This window comes from Mytilus californianus, unplaced genomic scaffold (assembly GCF_021869535.1).
Source record: "Mytilus californianus isolate M0D057914Y unplaced genomic scaffold, xbMytCali1.0.p SCAF_2, whole genome shotgun sequence".
Lineage (NCBI taxonomy): Eukaryota > Metazoa > Mollusca > Bivalvia > Mytilida > Mytilidae > Mytilus > Mytilus californianus.
Window position 1 is genome coordinate 73,054,952 of NW_026262668.1, and position 22,504 is coordinate 73,077,455.

Sequence of the window (22,504 nt, forward strand, 5' to 3'; positions counted from 1 at the left end):
TATTTTGAGTCTTAGGGTATAAGTTTTTTGGGCTTGCATCTGCTAAAACGAGTTAAAAAAATAACGGTGCATGGTCGGAATATTCGTTGAATTCTAAAACATCAAAATCCGATAATAGTTTGTAATCATCTGGTGATAAAAGTAAATAGTCACTTACACTTATACCTTTCGATGTGCAAAATGTAAATTTCCCGTTCCGGTCTTTTCCTAATCTGCCGTTCGCCGCCGTTAGGCCTGTATTGAAACACAACTGTAGTAGCTTTCGACCGTACGCATTGGTTTTACTATCTAGTGAATGACGTTTCGGAATTATGGGGTTTTCAATGTGTTCAAAACTAGAAACATATCTATCTAAATTATCATTTTCTAAAATGTCATCAATTATACCTATGCGGCTATTTAGATCACCACAAACAAAAACTGAACTATTGTGTTTGTACTCTAAAATAACATTTTCAATAATCTCATAAAAATCAATATCATTTATTACATAAAAATTTGACCTCTCGTGTGGTATATAAGAGAAACATACAATAATATCATACGGTATATTGAAAAAATCATGCTTAAATTTTATAACAACAACACCACAATTCAGTTCTTTTTCTATTGAAATACCATCAATTAAATAGCTTCTACAAAAAATAGCTAAACCCCCCTCATTCCTTGTTCCAATGTTATTATCTCTATTTAGACTCAATAATTTAACAAAGCCATCAATTTCTATATAATTGTCATCTTTCAACCAAGTTTCACATAAAAACAATATGTCATATTTGTTCACTAGGTTCAAAAAAGTAAGTCAGAAGCCTGTAATTCAGTGGTTGTCGTTTGTTGCTGTGTATCATATTTGTTTTTCCTTATTGTTTTGCACAAAAATCAGGTCGTTAGTTTTCTCGTTTGAATTTCTTACACTTGTAATTTCGCGACCTTTTACAGCTTGCTGTACGGTATGGGTTTTGATTATTGTCGAAGACCGTACGGTGACCTATAGGTGTTTTAACTTCTACGTCGTTTGGTCTCTGGTGAAGAATTGTATCATTGACAATCATGCCATATCTTCATATTTTTATAAATACGTCTTCGATGAACAAAATGTAATCCATTAGCCATAGCAGTCGATTAAATCTAATGGCGGAAGATAAAACTTACCATGAAACTTCATTCTTTCCCATACCATATCAAACAGGTTAAATACTTTTCAATTTCTTAGATGCATAATTTGAATAGAAATGGAATGAACCTATTTATGTCTTTTTGATTTGTGTTGGTTTTTTGGGGGGTGGTGCTGTCTTACTGACGATTAGTATACCCACATCTCTTTTTATTCACTAAAATTTATTGTTTTGGTTGTATGAATATATTACTAGTTTCTTTTAAAAGTACAAATGAATGTTATACAGAAGTATAGCAAATTTGTCATTTACCATTATATTCAATCGACTCCGAACTCGTTAAGGACATAAATGAAAGTAAACATGAAATTGAAAGTAATTTAAGAAAAAAACAGGTCATTAATGCCTTTATCGACCTTCATTTTAACACATTATTTCAAACCATGTCTACGGAATATAGTATTGTCGGACGAACGCGTGATGGACGACCGTATCATGCGTTCCTGGTCCACATGTTTATAATCAATACGTAGAAGTTTTTAACAATTATTTATGCAATTGAGAGGCGCAAATGCGATTCGGATGAACATAATAACCTTCGCTTGGAAATTTAACCTGGACACGTTAAAAGATACAATCTGTGAAATCTGAACATACTTAAATACCAAATAGTTAGCACTCACTGGGCACAGAATGCTCAAAATATCACATTTTACACACACTCGTCTCATTTGAAATTGTTTAAGAGCGGAAAGAGCCATTACAAGTGATATATCCCAAACTGTATGTAAGTTATAAAGGCGAAATTAAGTTTTGTAAATTTGTAAAATAACTAACGAATTTATTTCCCTCACAGAGTATGCATCATAAGCTGCATGATTTTGTTCTTTTCAACTCGTAATATAATTTTGATTATAACTACTTTAAATTTCGTTGAAGTCTGGATTGAAACATATTTAGATAATGTTATATTGCTGTTAAATTCATGATTAATTGTTGACTGTGCATATCAAATTATTCAACGTGAATAAAATAGAAAGTGAAGTTCGAAAAGTTAATAATGTTTAAGTGAGACCATAGTAATAAGGTTCACAGCAAATATAGAGAAAGACATAAAGTGTTATTACATCTATGTCATGATTGACAATGACACGAAAAACTAATAAGGCGACATATAGATAACTTCTTAAACAAATAAGTTAAATGCAAAGTCAAAGAGTTGTTAAACCATATACATGAAATAGTTGAATCATCATGTCGATGGGGGATATATTTGTGTTTTCATTGCACTATTTTAGGAGTACAGGCTCTTTCACTTGACACTTTTGATCAATGAGATGATTTTTCTATTTACAGTTTTAACAGGCTCTTAAGTTTTGCACTTTCTATTTGTCTCTGGGGGCATATCAAATCTAGTGTTAAGTTCTTTATGATTGATGGTTGCTTTTGCAATAACATTATAAGATAGATACAATTGTACCAATACCTAGATTTTTCAGTCTCAACCAGAAGTAACCATACAATTAAAAATGAACAACAACCTCATGATTATCCATCCCCATATATTTATGTTATGCATATGTCATATTCACGGACTGATAAAGCATTTGGTATTGATAATACACATTTTAAGTTCGACCTTTAAAGTATCAAAAATTTACACATATGAAAGAAGTGGAAATACAATCATGTTAAAAAAAAGTTTTTTTTTTTACTAAATATACCATTTTTCATTCAAATAAAATTCTTCCGCCACCAATCATATTCTAGCTCACTACCTCCAGTTTTATTCTAACTGAGGGACGTACACTCACTGTACAAAGTCCACTTAGGCTTGCCAAAATATCCGTTACATCTACTGTTTACCGTGTAATTTGACTTCGTGTGGTATTAAAAAGATACAATATACGTTTGTACAATTTCTATGAATTTCCATTGTAAATTTCAAATTCATTCTTTATGTACATTAAAGACTGGCTACTACATGTGCCGAGGAAATCAATCAAAGCGATATTTTTAAATTAAAGCAAACTAAGTCATGTGTTCTATTCTTTATTAAAAATGTATTTTAAGTAACATGACTTTAAAATTTAGTTTATTTCATGTAACAGATTATCTAAACTTTGGCTACAGAACAAAACATTTTTAACATTGATTATTTATTTGACATATTATCAATATTAAGATATCAATATTTCAACAATGCTAAAACTAAATGTTCGTGTCATTCTTTCTTCTTAGATAAAATGAGAAAAGAAATAATAACTTGGTAGATAATATTCACCAGAAACTAGGTAGGATTTTTTTCGGCGACTATCATTTTTCAATCATTTGTATATTATTATAAGATAATATTCAGCAGAAACTAGGTAGGATTTTTTTTCGGCGACTATCATTTTTCAACCATTTGTATATTGTTATAAAACACTTTGTAAAAATATTTTTCTAGACGTCACTTTAAATACTCTGTTTGTTTGCTTTGGTTTTGTTTGTTCTATTTTTTTCAGCTTTAATTGATATTTCTTTTCCGGCTCTGCAGTGATAGATACATATATAAAATTGTTCCCATCAGTTCTTCAGCCGCACTGATGGATTGGTCGGTCGGGGATGTAAAGTTGTCACTTTTCAAAATCGTCTACGCTCGCTATCTCGAATTAGTTGATTGTCATAGTATCTCAGTGGTTCAACTTTTATGTCATTTGGTCTTTGGTGGAGAGTTTTCTCATTGAATTGTCAATCATGACAAATCTTCTTATTTCTATATTGTAGTGTTCGTTGTTGGTTGTCTGTGTGTCTATTATTTTTCGGAGCAGAGGGTGTTGGTGGTTGAAATTTATCTGTTGTGCTGTCCAGTATTTTGGGGATATATGTTTTCCTTCAAGTTTTTTATGTATGATGCCAAACATGAATTGTTTCCCCTGTCTAATCACACTATAAGATCATTTTTTTGGCAATTTTTGAATTCTGGTCGTTTATACCCATAGTATTATCTTTTCCTGGAAATTATATTTTAAATGGCATACATATATTACCGTTAATTTTTTTATGGACCACTCGATTTGTTTAAGTGTTCATCATTTATCTGAAAACGTATAGTACTTTATACTTTGCATAGTTACTGTATGTTAAAAAAATGTATTAATATAAAACATCATTTAAATCATTTTAGCAGTGTGCCAACGAAAATCTGAGATTAAATATAGTACTTTATACTAACATATGAATTAGATTCAATACTAATTGATGAATTAAATCTTTACTCTTGACAATCTAAACATAAACTCGGTAAGTAGTCTTGTATAAACATATCCATTGAAAAGTAAGAAAGTGAACAGTTTAACACGTACATGTTTTTATTCACATTAGTTAAATACGTTTAATGTGATATAAATCGGTTGTTTACAGACCAAACTATTTACTTAAATTTATATAAATTTGACCGATTTAGAGGTGGCACAACCTTTTAATATATAATAATGTATGGGAATGGTTATTGAACTTTGTAAGTAATGCCTGTAATATAATTCGATTACTACGTTTTATTCTAAAATAGAGGATTATGTCCAGAGACACCGCTACCGTTTTCAGTATGTGCATGTTTATAAATGACATAGAATTTTATCCCCCTCTTTTACTGATTTATATTTATTATATTTGTCAGTTTACCATACAGTGGTAAATATTTCACTGCAAATTAATAGAAAAAAAAACAGGCTGTCAAATATTAAAACAAGAGTGCACACGCTGAAATGTCTCGCCTTCTTTACTAACCATTGATTTTATGTTGATAGTCCTAAATATAAAGCTTTACTACAAGTAACACATAAACTTAACATGATCCAAGAAAATGAGATCAAGGTCAGATAAACCAAACGAGAAATACATGTACACCTTACAATCATTCAATAAACCAAACATAGTTTACCTATTGCTTATAGTTTCTAAGACACAGTCTTAACCAAGAAAACTTAACATTGACCAATGAACCATGAAAATAAGGTCAAGGTCAGATGAACCATGCCAGACAGACATGTACACCTTACAATCAATTTATGCATTAAATATAATTGACCTATTGCTTATAGTATCTAAGAAACAAACTTAACCATGAAAACTTAACATTGACCAATGAACCATGAAAATGAGGTCAAGTTCAGATGATACCTGCCAGACAGACATATACACCTTACAATCCTTCCATACAACAAATACAGTTGATCTATTGCTTTTAGTTGAAGAAAAACAGACCAAAACACAAAAAATTAACACTGAGAAATGAACCGTGAAAATGAGGTCAAGGTCAAATAAAACCTGTGGGACTGACATGTTCATCATAAATTATTTCCATACACCAAATATAGCTGACCTATTGTATACAGTATTCGAAAAAAAAAGACCAAAACTCAAAACTTAACTTTGACCACTGAACCATGAAAATGAGGTCAAGGTCAGATGAAACCTACCAGTTGGACATGTACACCTTACAATCATACCATATACCAAATATAGTAGACCTACTGCTTATAGTATCTGATATATGGACATGAACACGAAAACTTAACCTTGTTCACTGATCCATGAAATGAGGTCGAGGTCAAATGAAAACTGTCTGACGGGCATGAAAACCTTACAAGGTACGCACATACCAAATATAGTTATCCTATTACTTATAATAAGAGAGAATTTAACATTCCAAAAAATCTGAACTTTTTTTTCAAGTAGTCACTGAACCATGAAAATGAGGTCAAGGACATTGGACATGTGACTAACGGAAACTTCGTAACATGAGGCATCTATATACAAAGTATGAAGCATCCAGGTCTTCCAACTTCTAAAATATAAAGCTTTTAAGAAGTTAGCCGCCGCCGCCGCCGCCGCCGGATCACTATCCCTATGTCGAGCTTTCTGCGACAAAAGTCGCAGGCTCGACAACAACAACAAAGACAGCAAATTAAGGATATTTGCTCCTCTTGTTTTTTTAATTTTTGCCAGATATTCGGAATCCTCTGGTTTTATCCATGTAGTGCCATTAAAACATTTTTCCCGCAAACCCCTACTTTCTTTTCATATTTTTATTACATATAGTTTAAAAAGATATATTTGAAAATCTTATAAAAGCCTTGTTATTTTTTCATAGTTTTTGAAAGAAAAAAGATGCCAATGTTAGATATATGAAAAATTTAGAGCGAATCACTTCCGGCCAAATTTTCAATGGCTTATATCTTGGAAACAAGCACACAGACCCTTCATTTTTTCTGCTTTTTTAGTTCCTTTATTCATATACTTTCAATTCATAATAGTCTTTTAAAAAGCTTGTCATTTTGAAACAGAGTAGCGAACATCCTTAACAGCAGTGTCATATTTGTCGCCACCAAAAAGAGGATTACAAACATAGTTTCAACAACATTAAGTTAATGCAACTACCCAATGCAGCAAATGAAAAGTTAAAATGACCGATTTATCAATTACAAACGTATGAAGTAACACTATATTCATTAAGATATCGAATAAAAAAAACACCAGCAGTATGCATGAAATGTTAAAGCCTAAATTGCCTTAAAAGCAATTCGAAATTAAATTCACCAAATCATTAACAAAGAATACTTAGGGCCTAACTATGTAAAGTAAAAAGTTACTGAACGATTTTAATAATTTTAAACAGGAGAATAAATAACTTCTTTGCCAACCAGTAGCTTTCTTGCATATTCAGAACGAAAAGAACAATACATGCAGATTGATAAAGTGAATGACATTTGCTACATATAATGGTGGGATTTGAAAATTGGGTGAAGCAGGAGGAATGTAAAATATTATGATTGTAATTAGAAATCAATGTCCTGTTGGGTTTCGTCAAGAATAAATGTTGTTAAAACATATTTTATTTGCAAAACAGAGCAAAAAGGAAAAGAAACAGGTTGATCAAACTTAGAACGTTGTCTTCTGATATATACAGTATATACAATATATCTTATAGTATGCAAATATTTCCCTACAATTTTAAACGTTATAATAATAAAGCATACGAATTTGAGAAAAGGAGGAAAAAGAGAGAAGATCGAATTTAGCCTTGTATCAAATCCGTAACTTCTAAATTCCTATTTTTCGAAATCTTCAACACAAGCAAAAAATGTTACACATCAAAAGTCATGCTTTTGAGTTATATTCATAATCAAACAAGACGAGTGCATTTTATGAATGCCATACAGCAAAAATGACATCATGGTCACATACGTCTCTCAACTCAGGTCGTATACAAAACGTATGTATTTTTCACACTTCTATATCCCAGTTTGCCCATGGAGTCGAGCTAGATAACAAACATTTATTAATATAGTGGAATTTCTAGTAACCACAAAGGCTGCTTAGAGTTTTATTGTATATTTATTGTATTTAAGACTAAGTGACACGTGTACTATATATATAAATTACCCAAAACGTTCCAACGAAATCCCCTTTTCTTTTGACATTGCCATTCCTTTACCGCAGATTAAATTAAATAAATTGATGACCAGACGTGTCTTTCAATGGGATATTTTATCAGGAAAATTTATGAAAGATTTGGGCTATAGCTTAGTGCAGTTAAATCAGGAGACATTTTGGTATTAGTTGTTTATACAACAAAGAATTTAAACGTTTTATAATCATCCATCGGAAGATCTTTCTTTATTTGTTCGGTAATCAGCAAGCAATCAGACCATTTTAAATGGTAGTCTTTTATTTTTAATTGTTTGTCCTGTTGAAAGGCTTTGATGATTAAATTAAAACTATTTTTATAATCGATATTATATGTATCAAGAGATGATTTGTATTAATTAAGGCATGATAAAAGCCCACTGGGTGTGTAAACTTTTCCATTTGATAAATAATATCGACTGCATATACATGTACTGGTAAGTCTTCATATTCTTTATTATTTATATTAAACACAATTTTAACTGAATATGGTAGATAAATGAGTAAAATGTAATTTAATGTAACATAATTTTAATGAGAATATTATTTGTGGTGTCTATTTTGATAATATGATGATTGAATAATATGTCGACATTTTACAGTTGATGACCTTTCATTGTTAATCATACGACGCATCCATTAAATCCTGACAAAATTCGTACACTATACAACATGTTATCTATTATTGTGATTGCAGAAGAAATTGTTTATTATTTTATTTACATCTTTTTAACAAAAGTGGAAATTTCTATGAATACTTATTCAGCTGTCCTAACATCACTGAAGAGACATTAATTGTCGAAATCCAGATATGGTGTACTAATTTTTGCACCTTTTGTTTGCGGTATACCATCTTTTTCCGCAAGTTTATTGTTTTCTGTTTGGTATTAAATTAATAGTTAAGATCCATTTTGTTACATCTGGTGATCCGTTTATTTGGCAATCGCCAAAGGCAGTCAGCAGGGTTTAAGAAAATCAGTTGTTCGACCTGCTTGTCAAATGCGTTTTGTTAAAATATACTTTTTCACTTTTTTGGTCTTTTGGAAAATGTTGTTTGTGCTGTTTTTAGACCCCTCTACCAAGAAATTTGTTTTGCATGCACACGTACTATAGATATGTTTTTATCCAACGCAATTATAGGTTTGAACGTTGTTTTCAATTTAGACTTGTATATATATATCACTATATATATCATTAATGATATTACTAGATATATGATAAAATATATATTAAATAATACCATTCACATTTTATTAACGAGTGTAAATGATCCTGTTTTCTCGCTTTCCACAAATTAGTGTAAAATTTTTATGATTTACAGTAATATCCAGCTCAATTGGATTTAGCTAGTTTTTCAAAATTTTTCTCCCTCAAATTATATCTTTAAGTATAATATAAAATTCAGAAACAATGGTTCCATAATTCTGCGCTTCTTTTTATAAAAAGGGAAGTATGACCCGAACAAAACTCTGCATAGAGTTTGATAGAAGATAAATTATCAAAAACATATGTAACCCTACCACACATTTTGTATGTACCTATCCCTAGTCGGGAGCCTGTATTTCAGTGGTTGACGTTGGTTGCTATCTGTATGTGCCTATCCCTAGTCGGGAGCCTGTATTTCAGTGGTTGACGTTGGTTGTTGTCTGTATGTGCCTATCCCTAGTCGGGAGCCTGTATTTCAGTGGTTGACGTTGGTTGCTGTCTGTATGTGCTTATCCCTAGTCTGGAGCCTGTATTTCAGTGGTTGACGTTGGTTGCTGTCTGTATGTGGTTATCCCTAGTCGGGAGCCTGTATTTCAGTGGTTGATGTTGGTTGCTATCTGTATGTGCCTATCCCTAGTCGGGAGCCTGTATTTCAGTGGTTGATGTTGGTTGCTATCTGCTGTTTTTGTCTTTCGTTTATTGTTTTAGCATGAATGATGCCGTTGGTTTTCTCGTCTGACTTGTTTTACAATATGTTATGCCTGGCCATTTAATAGCTCACTTTACGTTTTTTTTTTCATTGTCGAAGGCCGTATTTCACGTCCTTTGGTCTTTCGTGGATAGTTGTCACAATGGAAATCACTACATCTCATTTATAGTATAATGATTATGTTCCAGTTCATCTGTAGTGTGTGCTTCATATCATGAGCTTCCTAATTTACCTTTAGAGTTCCTTGTTCTGTAGAGCGGACTTTCCCTTCACACATTGTCCTCATCAATATTCTGAAATGTAGTCTCATCCATGACAGTTAGGTCTTTGTCTGGAATATACTCGTCTGAACTCTTTTAATCAATGGCTGGCCCAGGAGATGGCAGACGTGTCAGAAATCTTCGTCTGGTTCTATTTACTGCAAAGAACTAGTGCTGCAGGTTTTATTCTTTGTGCTAGAGTTGCTTTCAATCAACTACACGTATCTATCAAACTAGCAGTAGAAGTAGTTTCCGGCCGTCACCATTCTTTTTTTTTTGTACAGTTAATATAGATAGTTCCGTGTTGGGATAATCTATTATGGTATATATAATGCAGTTATATTAGCCTCAGAGATTTCATTCTCTCATCTATGTGCAACATTATATTTGTCAGCCATCATTTGCAACCATCTTCATTGATACACGGTCTTCCTCTAAACTCTGGCAACTTTGCTGTTCAAATCATAACCAGCTTTCGGTTTCATCCTTGTTCTCCCATTCCAATTGCTAAACGTTGTCTAACTTTATAAACATACTTAGATTTGGGCTGCTGTTTGACTTTGACTGCAGATCAAGTCCAAAAACTAATGTTATTTTGGGCTCTCTGTCAAACATAGAAAAAAAGTATGGAGATTGTCTAGTTCCGTCATGCTTGTGATTTCATAATGCGATATGTGCTTCCACTTTTTTCTAATATGGGTTTAGAGTCCTGAACAATCCTTACAGTGTTCCGTTGAATCATTCTGTCATCCCTTATCCTATATAGGGATAAGGATCTTCCGGGGTTTCTGACATAGCACCTTGATCATATAAATTAGAATTAGGATATGTGAGTATAGTCAGTTGGGAAATCAAAATGAACCACAAAGCTGTTGTTCTAGTGGGTTGGTTTCTTGTAGGCATTATATGAACAAGTAAATGGTATGGTATCGCACAATGTGCTGTGTTTCACTCGAACATCCAATCATGCTTATTCGATTGGTTTAAGAAAAGTTGAGGATACAACTACATAGCGTAATAAAACTGTTTAGCTTTATATTAGCCTGAAATATTCATTATTATGGTATTATCGGGACTGTTGAAATTGTGTCAATGTACCTCTTCCCACTCAAAGACATTTGTTTTAATCTTAACTTATCTTCACTGCACTTTACTAACATCTTAACCATCTTTGAGAGAATTATAGCTAACTGTTGATGGTTATAAGACTGTGTGAAAATGATTATTTTATATGTTGACTTTCTTCGTATTTTGTGATAATTCAACTTGGTTTGGTTTGTTTTTTATGAGATAACTACATGTATATTTTGATGATGCAGTCTGGCAACCATATAGGAAATAAGCTTTGTTTTGTTTTGATTGTCCTATCAACAGCAATTATGAAACAATATCATCAACTACAAAGTAGCCAACACAGGAACTGTTTTGTATCATGAAAGAAATGCAATTATCAATTTACAGTGACTACATTCCCCAAAGTGTTTCGTGTAGTGCTAGATGGAATTCATAAATTGTCCAATAACATCAATTTTAAACAAACAGTTACATAACAAGTGGTGTAACGTGTTGTAAAGTCAAACACCTGTACTCCAATAGATCCGTTAAATAATCAATAGATGAGATATAAGAACAGCTTATTTGGGTGTTAAGGTAAACATTTTATATACATAAGCATACACAATTTATATGAAGATGATATCAATCTATCTAGCCCGCACTTTGGTAAGATATTTTATATCAAAAACAAATACATTTTTACTTTAAAAACTGCATGACTCAATATAGTAAATTTCTCACCTCTCCTTTGAAGTTTCTAATATAAAATATGCTACACAATTACTTTTTCATTCGACCACAAGAGCAGACGGTTTATACAAGATGAATTGTGTCTCCGTTTTCTTTTACCTGTGTCTATGTTATCCTATTGGTGTGCAAAATGCACTGACAAAAACTCAAATCGACGGAAGTGTCATATTAGAAATTTGAATATGCTAAAAGAATTAAATATGACTAAAACCGAATAAGACAAACATGAGATTGTGGAACATATAATACTGCAAAATCAAAAAATGGCAACGACAATAGCTTAAAGAAAAGATCAACAAATAGAAAACCAAAAACGTTTCCTAGCCGCCCGTTTTTAGTCAACTAGGTTCAATGCAGAGTTTTAGTAACAATAAAAATTTGTTTCTTAAGAAATACCACAAGAATATTCGTTCTGTCTAAGGTTGATACACATTAACTATAAGTATCATCTAAAGGTGGAATCTCTGTGATTGGATCTCATGCGATTCAAATCTTTGTGTGTTTGTTCTTAGAATTATATTTGAACTGACATCCGTTTAAATTATTGAGATGTGATATCATTGGCAATCAGACAACTATCAACCAACTTTAAAAGGTCACCGTTCGGCTTATATCAATGATAAAACCCCATACCGTTTAGCCAGCTACAAAGGGCTTAGACACGACAAAATGCGAAATAATTCAAACAAGAAAACTAACGATCTGATCTACTAGTATGACAAAACAATTAACAAAAACAAATACATGTATGACAGACAGCAGTCAACGACAACCACTGAACTACAGTCTCCTGATTTTGGACAGGCACATACACAATGTGGCAGGGTAAAACATGCATGTTTGTGACTTTATATGAAGATTGTATTTTTTTGCAAACTTCTAGAATCCAACTTATTTTACTGAGCTTTTAATGAATGTGCTGCGACGACTTTAATGACTATTCCGTATACCTTAGTCTTCATCTGGAAATTGAAGATGGAGAAAGCGTGTTACCGCATTACTATGATGGTTCATCTGTCTTATTGTGATAACAATGTTGTTACGTTGTATAGTAAACAAATGAAACAATAGAAAATAAAGAGGATAGATAAATAAATGATACTAAACAATCAAAAGTATATATATAGAGAGACAATTGTGCCGTTGCCAGGCAAGGCCTGAAATGGTTTTAGTTTAGAACTTTCCAACAGTGGTATGTATCACGAACAGCCAGTTCCGTTGAATGAATACTAACTTTTAATGTACATGTATATAGTTTGTTAAATTTAAATTGACAATTTTATGTTATTATATATGGTTTTAAAAAAATTTCACATGGCACGATTTTAGTTTACACATAACCATAATGTAAAAATGACATATAAGCCAATTTATTTGCTCAAAATTCCTTTTACTCATAAATGTTCAATTGTATTCAATCTTGTTAATACAACATTGAAATATGTATTCATTGTTCATTTATATTCAGTGTTGTAGGCGATAGTTTTCTACAATTTAAAAATTTATAAATAACTATTGTTGGACGTTTTGATCTGCATACTAGTATTCTATAATCATTTTGGAAATCTTTACACAACGGGTCACCCTATTATCATTGATTTCTAATGAAATATAATTATTTTCCTAATATATTTATTCTTGACAAATTCTTTTTAGTTTATGTTTGCTATAATGGCAAATCTTTTCAAAATTTAACAATCCCATAAATATAATTTCTGTATTAATCAGTTGTATTTTCTTGACCAGACAATTCCTTGTGGTTTTTATACTTACCTTGACTATTTTGATAAAAGAAATCATTTATCATTTTTTTTTTAATTTCAAATTAATGATGAAACATTGACAATGTCTGAGCCCAAATCGAGGGCATTATCAATGTTGCAGTTAATATTTCTTTCCCAGTGGCACTATCAATGTTGCAGTCGATACTTGTATTCCGACGGCATTATTTTTGTTGTAGTCAATATTTCTGTCCGAGGACAGTCTACATGTATGTATCACAATAATGCCCTCTTCATATGTAAGTTACCATTATGTATATTTATTTGAAACAAGAATATGTCCATAGTACACGGATGCCCCACTCGCACTATCATTTTCTATGTTCAGTGGACCGTGAAATTGGGGTCATAACTCTAATTTGGCCTTAAAATTAGAAAGATCATATCATAGGGAACATGTGACCTATAGTTGTTAATTTCTGTGTCATTTGGTCTCTTGTGGAGAGTTGTCTCATTATACCACATCTTCTTTTTTATATGTGTACTAAGTTTCAAGTTGATTGGACTTCAACTTCATCAAAAACTACCTCGACCAAAAACTTTTACCTGAAGCGGGACAGACGGACGGACGAACGGACGGACGAACGAACGAACGGACGCACAGACCATAAAACATAATTCCCCTACTACTATCGTAGGTGGGGCATAAAAAAGCTAAATTAAAATAACACTGAAGTGATTATCTGGATTGACCATAATCTTGTCCGCTCTAACCTTAACATTTGACAGCCAGTGATATATAAATACGTAGTAAAAATATATGACAAAAAAGGACATAAAAAGAATAGCCGAATTCATCTAAGGTCAACTTGGGAGTCTGAACTTTAATACTTCGTATCTCAATAATTTACTAATTCATCAACTGGAAATCTTAGAATAAATAATTTATAAATCATGTCAGTACCAAAACACAAACTACCAAGCTGATGATACCAGCGGGGACTAACAAGCTGATGATACCACCGGGGACTAACAAGCTGATGATACCACCGGGGACTAACAAGCTGATGATACCACCGGGGACTAACAAGCTGATGATATCACCGGGGACTAACAAGCTGATGATACCACCGGGGAGTAACAAACTGATGATACCACCGGGGACTAACAAGCTGATGATACCACCGGGGACTAACAAGCTGATGATACCACCGGGGACTAACAAGCTGATGATACCACCGGGGACTAACAAGCTGATGATACCACCGGGGACTAACAAGCTGATGATACCACCGGGGACTAACAAGCTGTTGATTCCACCGGGGACTAACAGCTGATGATACCACCGGGGACTAACAAGCAGTGGTATCGATTCAGTGATAGAAATTAGAATAACACTTTTTCAATTTCGTGCGTCTGACGCGCTTTTCTGGATATTTCTTCATCAGGAACACATTAACCCACGGACCATTCGAAAGCCAGCGGCTCTTTTCACAAAAAATCTTAAGAGTTAAAATACTCGTAAGTCATACACATTTCAGTATAACTTACGATCAATTTTAATCGTAAGATTTTTTGTGAAAAGAGTCGCTGGGACGTATACGTAGTAACGTTATGAGCTATATGACAAAAAGGGATCTAAAAAGAATTGCAAAATTCATCTCAGGTCAGCTTTGCTTGAAGGAGTTGTAACCTTAATATCTTTATTGAAAAACTATAAGAATCGTTTAAGACAAAGCATTGTGTCTGCAAAAAGGTTAAACAATAAGAATTAAGTGGTAGAAATCGTTCATAACATGCATCATTTGACGATAAGTATATTAAGACAGACAGCAAATTATGCAAATATTTTGACGACAGACAGCAAATTATGCAAATATTTTGACGACGCAACTGCTGAATCACTGTTTCGTTTAATTAAAAGAATGGATGTAACTCGAAAATTTTATGTGCGTACATTAACAGGAATGCCCTTGGGCTTAGACAGGAAAAATGCCTTCTGGCATTATCATCATTGATATGATTATGACAGACAAGTCCTGCACAATATAAACACTAGACAACTAAAAACTATATTTAGATAGAACTTTGTCAATTAGAAAATAATTTTAAAATAAAAGAAATTCGAAACTGCAATTAAGTGCATTTATTATTTAAAATACATTGAAATGTCTTAAACATGGTACTAATAATTGCTATAGTTGATATGATTCAAAGGTTAGATATGAATAATAAATTAAATTGTTCTGTCATCATGTCTGAGAGTGATTTTTAATGGTTGGATTTCACAAATAAATGTCCGCCCGTTTGCATGAATGAAGTTTGTCCCGAATTGTTGGAACTTTTGAAATAATTTCGAAAAACGTATACAGATCATCGGACGATACCCTCCTGCACCTTATTATTATATTAGTGAATACAGGTGAAAACAACGACGAATAACCTGATATAACGTTAATCAGACATTTTGAAATAACCTTTTCTGTAATCTCTTGACATTATAATGTATATAACTGTTCAAGTAGAGATTAGGTTGTGTGTTTATATGTTTGTTTTTCTGACACTATTTCACAAAGTTATGCGTTTCTTCCTACTAAAAATATTTGTTAAACTTCTTTCGGTCACATAGTATGTTGTTTTTATTAACATAACACTAACAGTGACATGCATCTGTTGGTTTCCTCGTGTGATTCGAATGAAAACAATTTCACCCAAAGGGTGGAATGATGCATGTTTATATAGAAACTTGGTAATTTAAATTTCCCCAGTGCCAGAGAAACTGGGTGTATGAATACACAACTACGTCCGAGCGGAAGGTGGACATTAATTTCAAAGCCTCATGTAGGACGGAGAGTGTTACTTTCTCTCCACTTTAAAGAACTGTACACAAATATTTAGAGGTCCTCGTAGACGTAACATGACAAAATAGCTTCCCCTATCCAACATCCAATGACAGTAAAAAATTAATAAATTAACTGTTTTCAAAACTTGGATTTGTTCTATTTCGAACTAAGGATTTTTTTCTGCAGGAATATCTACCTTGGCTGTATTCGACAAAACCTTTCAGAATTTTAGGTCCTCGAATTAATGCTCTACAACTTCGTACTTTATTTGGCCTTTTAATAGATTTGGTCGAGCGCCACTGATGAGTCTTTTGTAGACGAAACGCGCGTCTGGCGAACAATAATATTAGTATGTTATTAATATCTTTGATCAGTTTTATTTCATAGCTCACTAAAAATTGACAGGTTGTAGGTATTCCTATGGGCACAAATTGTGCCCCTTTAATAGCAGACTTGCTCCTATACTGTTATGAATCACAGTTTATGGCAAAACTCAGTAAAGAACCGTCTAAATTCCATTTAATTGATAAATCCAACAACACTTACCGTTATCTTGATGATATTTTTTCGTTAAATAATCACGAATTCTCTAAATATACTGCTGAGTTTTAACCATACATAAATTAAATATTAACAGCAATAACTGTCCTTTCCAAGAATAAGATATTTCAGTACTACAACAGAAACTCTACGACAATAGGAAGATTTTTCTTTCCCTATTGTTAATTTTCCTGTTTTGGACGGTGATATTCCTTTGGTGCCGTCTTATGGTGTTTATATATCCCAAACTTGTTCGCTATGCTCGTGTCTGTAGTGAAGTTTTGGATTTCAATGAGCGTAATCTATGTATTACTAGTAAATTCTTTAAGTCAGGGATTTCGTTACCACAAATTACTTAAAACCTTTATTAAATTATTCCATAGATACAAAGATTTGGTTTGCAAGTTTGGCTGTACATGTACCTGTAGAAAACTTATTTCAAACGGAATAGCACATCCTAAATTTAACGGTGATGTTGTAAACCGAGCCCAGAAATTTAGATACGAACAGGGAAAACTTATCAATCCTTTAAATAAAATTATTATAAAAGGTTACCTATTCAACACTGTAATTAAAACTTTGAATATTGTGTTTATTGGTATAAATATTGATTTTGTTATCAGTAAATTAAAACCATACTAAATATTACGCATATGTGCTTTCACGGTAGTACAATCTGTCGATACCTACATTTTGGCATTGCACAAGGTCATGTTTTTCAGTGACTGTTAATGACGTCTTAACACTAAATCCATTGGATGTTGGATGTGTACTGATTGATATTTTAGTCTTAGATACATGATTTTTTTAATTACTTGTTATTGGCTTTGAACTAGCTGTCAGTAACTGCGAGTACTCTCAGATCTGTACTTAGTGTCTTTTTTGTTGTTAGGGGTGAGGGATAGATATATACCCTGCCACGTCCTGTCTGTGTTTTTGTTTGATGTTTTTCTTTGTATCGATCTGATGAGTTAAGCTTTTTATCTACTGATTTTTATAGTTTGTTCTTATGTTGTACTGTTACACCACTGTCCAAGGCTAGAGGAGCGCTCACAAACATGTTTAGCCCCGCGGCATTCTTTATGTGCCTGTCCCAAGTCAGGAGCCTGTAGTTCAGTGGTTGTCGTTGGTTTATGTCTGTTATATTTGTTTTTCGTAAATTGTTTTGTTATAAATTAGGACGTTAGTTTTCTCAATTGACTTGTTTCATATTTTTCATATCGGGGCCTTTTATAGCCGACTATACGGTATGGGTTTTTCTCATTGTTGAAGGCCGTACGGTTGCCTATAATTGCTTACATCTACTTCATTTTAACTTTGCTGGATAGTTGTCTCATTGGCAATCATACCACATCTCCTTATTTTAATGTTGTACAAAAAATTAAGCCCCTAACCAAAACCGCGTGACGCGTGGGAGGAAGGTGCACTGAATTATGGAAGGGGTTATGGTGGAGTTCCTTCTCCACTAACCAAACTTTTGGAAAATCTACATACATTTGAAAAGGAACAAAGGCACTTTGACATAAAAGAAAAAATCCTTCAGGACTCAATAACACTATAGTCAAACCTGCTATAAAGGTCACATGTATAAAGCTTAAGCCTGTCTTGTTTTGCTATCCTCTTCTTGTCCTGCTGAAGTATTACCTATGCAATTTTCTTAACCTGAATTCAAACACCACCTCTCATGCAAAGTAAGTTTTTTCTGGTCCCACGATTCATCTTTATTCACAGGTTTGACTGTACTTTATTGATTGTGTAATATCATATCTGCTTTCCTTTCATAAAACAATAAAATGGTGTGGACAATAATGTTTTGTGACAAGCGAATTGTACATGTCTTCAAAGTTCTGTGCATGTAATGGCCAATGCAGTGGAATCTATGATTGATTTTTGTAATATCTGTCTAAATCATGTAGGTCGAAAATGGAAATGTGAAAAGTAAAACACTTTAATCTTTGATGTTACAATAAAAATCTGGCGTAATACGAACAGATAATTGTCCAACGATTGAACCACATTTCCGTAGTAAATTCATATTCATATTGATTTTGCTTGAGAAAAGTCAGATGGATTCTTTTCAAGGCATTTTGTTACACGAACAGACGTCAAACTGTTTCATTTCAGCGACAAACCTTTTAATGTAATGATATATACAATAGGTACTCTCAATGGGATGGTATTCGTTACAAATGCAATAATTATAAGACAATAGTCAATTTGAATTTTCTGAAAATTTTAATTCTAATTTCTATATTTCAGTGTGATACCAACGACACATATAATTTAAGAAATGCCAGGAATTTGAAAATATTGTCAAAGACAGTGAACAAGGACATTAGATAATTCAGTTCTGACAATGGCGGATTTAAGCATGAAAAGTTACAAGTCTCATGAATCAGTAAGAGAGAGAAATAGACGAGAGCAAAGAAGATTTGATCAGACTTCTGATGGCAGATACAATGAATTCAAAATCAAGCTCAATGGAATCAGCACCCAGCAAAGGCTTGTAGAAAAGGACCTGGAAAGAATACGTGCAGGAGTTCACAGACCACCGAAAAGTGCAATTATTTCCAGTCACAAATCATTCAATCCAGCAAGTACTCGTACATTAGCTGAAAAAAATTTGCGAAATAAACAAGAAAAATCCTCCAAAAAATCCCCAAAGAGGTCTCCTCGGCCACCGAGCGACATTGAAAAGGTTGAAATTGATACTGGTATGCTAGTAGAATATTTACAGAAACTACGAGAAGCAGACGTCATTGATTTAGACAATATAATAACAGATAAAGTAGTTAAAGGTACGCAGCTTGTCAATCAAAAAATGAACTCTGACCCTGAGATGTCGCAAAGATCTGTTAACCAAGCAGAACGATCAGGTAGCTTTAATAATAAACAGCTTAATATACCTACCATACGAGATGTAAATAGTCTATCGAGAGGATCGACCGATAGCAAACTAGATTTAAATTCTAATTCGAATCGAGATCAAAGACTTTTAAAATCTTCGCCTTTATCAACCATGAGTGCTCCTGAAACTGGAGCTATGTTAGAAAAGGAACAAAACAGTTCTCAAAAGTCAATCAATAATTCTGAAAATTCGAAAGTAAGCGATGCAAGCACCAGAAAAACAAAATCTTCAGCACAAGACGATTTCAATGGCCAGATTTACAGTTATGATTCCTATGAATTTGAAAATTCAAAACAGCAACTGAACTCGGATAAACAGTGGGAACAGGCAAGAAACGCCAGATATGTGCGAACTCGTGAACCTTTAGATAGAGACAGGGAATTATCAGTGAAGGAAATATTTGACCGATCCAAACCTTAATTGATATAGAAATAAAAAGAGAGAGTGGATTCATGATCACAGGATGTTCATTCACAAACAGAACTAAAAAATTCTACATCTTGCCAAGATTTTTACTGTGATTGAAATAACTGGGATGTTGAAATATTCAATGCACGGAAAGATGGATTTAACAAATTCTTGTGTATGTTACGGTACATCTTTTCATTTTGGTTACACAGTAGTCCGTCCATTTATTTAGTTTTTTTTAATTGTTAAATTTGTTTGCCTTTTATTTTTTCTGCTTTATTTGTTTGTAAATAGTTAAACTAAACGGTACAATTATGAGTTTATAGTCCCTTTTAAACAAAATGCATTTCTATAAATCTTTAATGTCCCAAACAATATTATGCGTATTTTACAAGTTTACAATAAGGCAATAAAAGTTATCTTGGTTACACAGGATTATATGTTTTATATTATATGACATTAAAATATTACATAAGATAAAAATACATTTACTTTAAATGGTATTTTACATTATTTTTCAATAGATTTTGTTCTCAAGAGAGTCTTAGCATTTAATCAAGCGAAATGTCGTTGTTTGTAGAATCTGCAGTCTTTGTTTGAGAACTATGATTGTCACTAAATTGATATAAATGCACAATATATGAGTACATTCCTCCTCTTTTAAGATGACTTTTATAAAGGTCTATTGATCTTTTAATACTATTAGGATTCGAACATTTGTAATTACATAATCTTTTTATACATAAAATACTCTTAAATAGGTAATGATTTTAAAGAGCGACGAAATTTTTAATAAACCCAATTAAAATTCCATAGAACATGAGAACGTTCGTATCACTACCAAAGAGCAAAGTTCAATTGAAAAATAGCAACAACAAAATTCCAACTTTCATGAATTTCCCCCATAGAGCTATAGTTCCTAATCCACCCTGTGGACCATATACAATGATAATATTTAAATTTTAATGACGAGAACCTTTCACGCCATCCTTCAGTTTTAAAGAGATTATCTGTCAGTTTTGAATCTTCTTGTTTGGTAAACATTTACGTTACATGTGAAGGGCAACAAATGTTTTAACGAAGGGCATTGCTACATGTTTTTTTTTATCTATTAACGTTTCAACTTGAGAAGTACTTTTTCTTTGCCTTAAAAGTTCTTGATGTGAACAACTAATTGTTTTTTTCTCTCTCTGTATTTTCACAAAATGGAATGTTTAAACCGAACAGGATATTTCTCTGATTTTTAAATACCAGTTAAGATGCTTTTTGTAATATATTGCGCTTTCAATCCTGAAAATCCATTTACGAAACAAAATATTGCTTCTTATTTTGTTTTTGTTTACATAATTAGTTCTTTCTTCAACCAAGCGGCTGAACAAATGTGTACATTGTGCTATATTGTAATAGTTGTGTTTACTATACCACTTAAAGAACAAACGTTCTAGCTTGTGTATCTTATACTTGGTTGTGGTCCAAGTAAAAAGGAAATTGGCTTTATTTGAATCAATATAGATAAAGATTGTCATGAAATCTTGTTGATTTGTTGATTGTTATCGGTAATTAAAATCATGAATGTGAATATCGTTTTCATTATTTGTTCTATATTAGGAAATAATTAGTCCAAGATAAAGATGAAGCATGAAATGACATTTATAGTAGAGCCGAGATCTGAAACGCCGCACTATCAAATCTAGAACGGAAACTAGCAATTGTTTATACATCAAAATAGAACAACAAATATCTAATCAATATTTGCATATTGATAATGGTGTAGAAAGAAAATTAATTTGCATTTAAAATCCGAAAAGAAATTAGGTCGATATAGACTTTTAGTCGTATAATCTCCATCTAATACACAAACATGGTAAACATTTCATTTTGTATACGTTCTGAGATGTTACCTTTAAACTCTGCGATGAACACAACACACTCTGCGATGAACACAACACACTCTGCGATGAACATAACACACACTGCGATGAACACAACATACTCTGCGATGAACACAACACACTCTGCGATGAACATAACACACACAATTGTCTAGCCTAATAACTTTCCACTCATCCAAAATATGACTTTTGGAGCAAACTTAACTAAATTTAATGAAAAGGAACGTTTACATGTACATTTAAAGTGTCATAACACTGTTTTAGCAGCGTGATTTGCGTTGGTGGATGCAATGTAGCTAATATATTTTCAGATGTCGAATGAGACAAACTCGACAATGCAAAAGAAAAAAACGGTATTTTGACCGTTGTAACAAGTCCGCTGTCTTTGAACGATCCTAAATGTTCATTCGCGATAACATTTTTCCTTGATTCGATTTTTTTTTGGGTCACCAAAAACATATAATATGGTAGTTGCTGAAGGTCTTTATGAAGTTATAAAAACCATAACTATATTTCAAACGTTAAGTTTGCTCTTATGAGATTTTTCTGTCTTTTGAAAAATTGTATGTAATAATTTCTTGTAAACATATTGTTTTGAATGTATGTGCGCTTTTTTTCTGTCACTGAAACGGTTGAAATATGA

At 32.6% G+C, this 22,504-nt stretch overlaps 1 protein-coding gene across 1 annotated transcript; it reads left to right on the forward strand.

Moving 5' to 3' along the window:
* Positions 1-7,850: 7,850 nt before the first annotated feature.
* On the forward strand, positions 7,851-21,548 carry LOC127728118 (uncharacterized). Its single transcript, XM_052235355.1, has 2 exons — positions 7,851-8,005; positions 18,913-21,548. The coding sequence occupies exon 2, from the start codon at positions 19,010-19,012 to the stop codon at positions 19,979-19,981; it is 972 nt and encodes a 323-aa protein (XP_052091315.1). The 5' UTR covers positions 7,851-8,005; positions 18,913-19,009; the 3' UTR covers positions 19,982-21,548.
* The last annotated feature ends 956 nt before the right edge of the window (positions 21,549-22,504 follow it).